A 5,797-nucleotide genomic window follows, 5' to 3' on the forward strand; every position below is an offset into this window, starting at 1 on the left:
CCAGACAGACCTGTGGTGGCTGAGATCTATCCATTGGCACCTAATAGCTCTCTACTAGTTAGTGCCTGTTCTACATGGTGCCCCCCGGATCAGACCTTTAGTATTTTTCACAACTGTTACAGTCTCCCTGCTGTATTTCATTCCTCTGTGTTATGTTTATGGATTTGCTCAGGTAACCTAAACCAGGGGTGTGAAACTCAATCAGCGCACGGGAAAAAACACAGCCAGACATAGCCTATTATGTTTGTTTTTACAACAACAGAAAAAAGGTGAATACAACTGGCCCAAACTGGCAATTGTTTTATTTGAAAAAATATGGCCCTTTATAATGTCCTCTTTGTACATAGGATGCTGTATATAGCATTTGAACATATTAAAATAAAAGAATAGATAAATAATATTTGTTCTGCCTTTGCTGCTATGCTGCCAATTACTCCAAATAACAAAAACATACCTATAGGTTGTTGTAACATTTAAATGTTTTTTGCACTGCATGGATCATTGGTGTGGTTGAATGCAGCATTGCTGTATGGTGCACTCAAAATGTATTGTAGTTGAGTAGCCAGTCTAGACTACTGCTCAAATGTTGCTGTAATAGGCCTACACGTTTCTCCTTTGAATAGTATTTTGTTGCAGGTTTTGTTTTTAGGTTATTCATTGTCAAGCTTAAAAAACCGAAGCCAGACTGCAACATTTTAATAGCCTAGCTAGGACTGTGGCATGTGTCTGTACCAGTGGTGGGAAAAGTACCCAATTGTCATACTTGAGTAAAAGTAAAGATACCTTCATAGAAAATGACTCAAGTAAAAGTGAAAGTCGCCCAGTACAATCCTACTTGAGTAAAAGTCCAAAAGTATTTGGTTTTAAATCTACTTAAGTATCAAAAGTAAATGTAATTGCTAAAATATACTTACGTATCAAAAGTAGAAGTACAAGTATAAACCATGTCAAATGCCTTATATTAATCAAACCATATGGCACCATTTTCTTGTTTTTTTAATTTACTGATAGCCAGGTGCATGCTCCAACACTCAGACACAATTTACAAATGAAGCAAGTGTTTAGTGAGTCCGCCAGATCAGAGGGAGTAGGGATGACCAGGGATGTTCTCTTGATAAGTGTGTGAATTAGACCATTTTCCTGTCCTGCTATGCATTCAAAATGTAAGGAGTACTTTTGGGTGTCAGGGAAAATGTGTGGAGTAAAAAGTACATAATTTTCTTTAGGAATGTAGTAAAGTAAAAGTAAAAGTTGTCAAAAAATATAAATCGTAAAGTAAAGTACAGATACACAAAAAAAACTACTTAAGTAGTACTTTAAAGTATTTTTACTTAAGTACTTTACAACACTGGTCTGTACACTTTCCCTCCACTGCGTACAGTAAACAGGACACATGAAAGCAGCGCAATTGAAGTTGAATTCACTAATGCAAGCACATCAGGCTGTAATTTCATAAAGTAGATGGCTCAACTGTTGACTCATTTATGATCGCTTGTTTGTCCTATTGCCCATTAGTAGTAATTTATACCAGAGTGTGAATCCTTTATCTTATAACTTTTTGACAACCAAGATTACATTTTCTGTAGGCTACAGCAATGACCAGTTGGAACTGAAACTTGACATGGACACAACATGTTTAAACTTTCTGTCCGGTAAAATATTTGGTCAGTGCCATTAGTGATGATATGATACAGTACACTGGCTGGCTCGTGTGTGGGTGGGTGTGTGGCAATGCCGTTTGGCTTGCAGCACTTTGACAGTGCTTGCTGTGACTTGAAGTGCAGCGTGTTGCGGGCTGTATGGAAGCGGGCCAAAATGAATTGACAACCCAAATCATTGCGCAGGCCGGATAGAAATGTGTCACAGGCTGGATTCGGCCCGCGGGCCTTGTGTTTGACACGTGACCTAAACCCCATAGAAAATGTATGACATAATTGCAGCCACACGTCTTGGATAATCATCCAGGTATTTGACTTAACTGGACAAACTACTGATTTAACTACACTAAATCCAAGCATCAATCACTCATTCATGGCATAATGTTTGGCCGCTACATCCCCACTGTGGGATGAATGAACGAAACGTTGATAGCCCTCCATCCCCACACACGTTTTTATGCTACAGAAACACACACTCCGCATTTTAGCACATCCCATATGCATGTCCATATGATATTATAGCAGCTATGATAGCCCTATATAACAGTGAATCCGATGGTAAACTATGGGAAGTCAGAAATGAGACATAATTCCAAATCATATTAAGAAAATGGCTTATCTTTGCAAAGTTTATTGTGGGGTTTCGAGCCCTGCATACCACAAACTTATTTGAACACAACGGTGGTTGTCGGTCCGTCAGACCCTAATCAGACGCATCTGACTGTCTTTCATTCACAAAGAGGGCATGATAACTAGCCCACACTTGTCTTGAAAACTCCGCTACAGTGTTTCATCCTATGGCCAGGTATAATTATCACACGGCAAAACATAGGATTGGCCTCACGATACTGCTGTAACATTTAGCCAAAGGCAAATTAAACATTTCCACCAGATACTGAACAATGGAGATTAGAATGTTGAATGAGTCAGTAGGCTAGATTAGTGGGAGAATGGAGAGTGAGTGAATGAATGGATGGACGTACGTGTTGAGTTGAAATTAATCGAACTTACCTTAAGCTTACTTTCCCAGATCCGTTGTGATTATGCGGATTTACATATGCCCGCATGTAACACTTGTAAGTAAATACATTGATTATTGAGTCCTTGTATAGTAGGCTAATAGCATTTTACAGTGTGCGTGATGTGCTGTTGTAGCCAGGTCCTCTTCTTTTTACTGCATATCTCTCTCTCTCTCTCTCTCTCTCTCTCTCTCTCTCTCTCGCTCTCTCTCACTCGGTCTCTCTCCCCCTCACTAACTCTCTTTCTCTTTCTGATTTAAAGGCCCTGATGCCAAAGATAGCAGGTGCTTTACTTTCTATTTCATCTCTCATCGAATACTGACGCAAGCGAATGGGCAGTTCAGTTCCAGCAATCTTGCGCTCTTGGCACTCCTTCCTGCTTTTGCTCAAGATGTGTAAACTCAATCATTCAGCTAAGCATCTCAGATACGCCTCTCATTCCTCATCCCAGTCTTTCTTCTTTTCAATACCTAATATGGTTACCTGATTCAATCTTTGTAATTATTTTTAGGTTATAGACTATTATTCGTGAAACCTCATTCGGTTTATTTTTTAGAGAAGTTGGAATAGAATCATGTCAATCTGACATCAATATACACTACATGACCAAAGTATGTGCTCGTTGAACATCTCATTCCAAAATCATGGACATTAATATGGAGTTGGTCCCCCCTTTGCTGTTATAACAGCTGCCACTCTTCTGGGAAGGCTTTCCACTAGATGTTGGAATATTGCTGTGGGGACTTGCTTCCAGCCACAAGAGCATTAGTGAGGTTGGGCACTGATGTTGGGCGATTAGGCCTGGCTCGCAGTCAGCGTTCATTCATCCCAAAGGTCTTCGATGGGGTTGAGGTCAGGGCTCTGTGCAGGCCAGTCAAGTTCTTCCACACCGATCTTGACAAACCATTTCTGTATGGACCTCGTCATGCTGAAACAGGAAAGGGCCTTCCCCAAATTGCACAGAATCGTCTAGAATGTCATTGTATGCTCTAGTGTTAAGATTTCGCTTCACTGGAACTAAGGGGCCTAGACCGAACCATGAAAAACAACCCCAGACCATTATTCCTCCTCCACCAAACTTTACAGTTGGCACTATGCATTGGGGCAGGTAGCGTTCTCCTGGCATCCGCCAAATCCAGATTCGTCCATCAGTCTGCCAGATGTTGAAACGTGATTCATCACTCCAGAGAACGCATTTCCACTGCTCCAGAGTCCAATGGCAATGCGCTTTACACCACTCCAGCCGACACTTGGCATTGCGTATGGTGATCTTAGGCTTGTGTGCGGCTGCTCGGCCATGGAAACCCTGTCGTGGAAATTCATCACTAAGGACTCAAAGTCAAAGTAAATGAAGCAATCTTTATTAACGCGCGGAGAGGTTCACAAACTCAATACAAGGCTGATGAAACTCTGAAAAGGGGCGTTCCCTTTCAGTCCCTTTATACTGCTACACAAACATATATAAGCATGGATATATTCCTGCATGTGACTGACTGATACCACATCAGGCTTCTTACCTTGAAACTCCTTCTAGTTCCCAGAGCAATGTTCTGAGCGTACTGCCAAATTGCTTATGAGTGATAGTGTGGTTTACTCCTTTGTGCAGTCAATCCTTCAGTTGCATGAACCCAACCAGGAAAGGTTATTACAAAGCAGCATTGTACTAAACATACGATCTGATATACACAGAGAACATTTCCATCACAACACATTTCATGAAGCTCCGGACAAACAGTTCTTGTTCTGACGTTGCTGAGTTCCAGTTTGGAACTCAGTATTGAGTGTTGCAATTGAGGACAGACGATTTTTCTGCACTACGCGCTTCAGCACTCGGCGGTCCTGTTCTGTGAGCTTGTGTGGCCTACCACTTCGCGGCTGAGCCGTTGTTGCTCCTAGACGTTTCCACTTCACAACAGCACTTACAGTTGACCGGGGCAGCTCTAGCAGTGCAGAAATTTGTTGGAAAGGTGGCATCCTATGATGGTGCCACGTTGAAAATAACTGAGCTCTTCAGTAAGGCCATTCTACTGCCAATCATTGTCTATGGAGATTCCATGGCAGTGTGCTCGATTTTATACACCTGTCAGCAACGGGTGTGGCTGAAATAGCCAAATCCACTAATTTGAAGGGGTGTCCACATACTTTTGTATATACATTTGAAGTCGGAAGTTTACATACACTTAGGTTGGAGTCATTAAAACTCGTTTTTCAACCACTCCACAAATTTCTTGTTAACAAACTATAGTTTTGGCAAGTCGGTTAGGACATCTACTTTGTGCATGACACAAGTCATTTTTCCACGAATTGTTTACAGACAGATTATTTCACTTATAATTCACTGTATCACAATTCCAGTGGGTCAGAAGTTTACATACACTAAGTTGACTGTGCCTTTAAACAGCTTGGAAAATTCCAGAAAATAATGTAATGGCTTTAGAAGCTTCTGATAGGCTAATTGACATAATTTGAGTCAATTGGAGGTGTACCTGTGGATGTATTTCAAGGCCTACCTTCAAACTCAGTGCCTCTTTGCTTGACATCATGGGAAAATCAAAAGAAATCAGCCAAGACCTCAGAAAACAAATTGTAAACCTCCACAAGTCTGGTTCATCCTTGGGAGAATTTCCAAATGCCTGAAGGTACAACGTTCATCTGTACAAACAATAGTATGCAAGTATAAACACCATGGGACCACGCAGCCGTCATACCGCTCAGGAAGGAGACGCGTTCTGTCTCCTAGAGATGAACGTACTTTGGTGCGAAAAGTGCAAACCAATCCCAGAACAACAGCAAAGGACCTTGTGAAGATGCTGGAGGAAACAGGTACAAAAGTATCTATATCTACAGTAAAACGAGTCCTATATCGACATAACCTGAAAGGCCGCTCAGCAAGGAAGATGCCACTGCTCCAAAACCACCATAAAAAAGCCAGATTACAGTTTGCAACTGCACATGGGGACAAAGATCGTACTTTTTGGAGAAATGTCCTCTGGTCTGATGAAACAAAAATATAACTGTTTGGCCATAATGACCATCGCTATGTTTGGAGGAAAAAGGGGGATGCTTGCAAGCCGAAGAACACAATCCCAACCGTGAAGCACGGGGGTGGCAGCATCATGC

The 5,797-nt window shown here is 41.5% G+C and overlaps 1 protein-coding gene across 1 annotated transcript in view; it reads right to left on the reverse strand.

The window, feature by feature from the left end:
* The window catches only part of LOC311137115 (GTP-binding protein Di-Ras1-like), a 22,288-nt gene extending 19,452 nt beyond the window's left edge, over nucleotides 1-2,836 (reverse strand). The window contains exon 1 of the mRNA XM_084171454.1: nucleotides 2,670-2,836. Coding sequence (XP_084027580.1) covers nucleotides 2,670-2,725 — 56 coding nt within the window. The 5' untranslated portion in view covers nucleotides 2,726-2,836. The remainder of the gene's footprint in view (nucleotides 1-2,669) is intronic.
* Nucleotides 2,837-5,797: the final 2,961 nt, after the last annotated feature.

Source organism: Coregonus lavaretus (genome assembly GCF_964263955.1).
Source record: "Coregonus lavaretus genome assembly, chromosome: 11".
Classification (NCBI taxonomy): Eukaryota; Metazoa; Chordata; class Actinopteri; order Salmoniformes; family Salmonidae; genus Coregonus; species Coregonus lavaretus.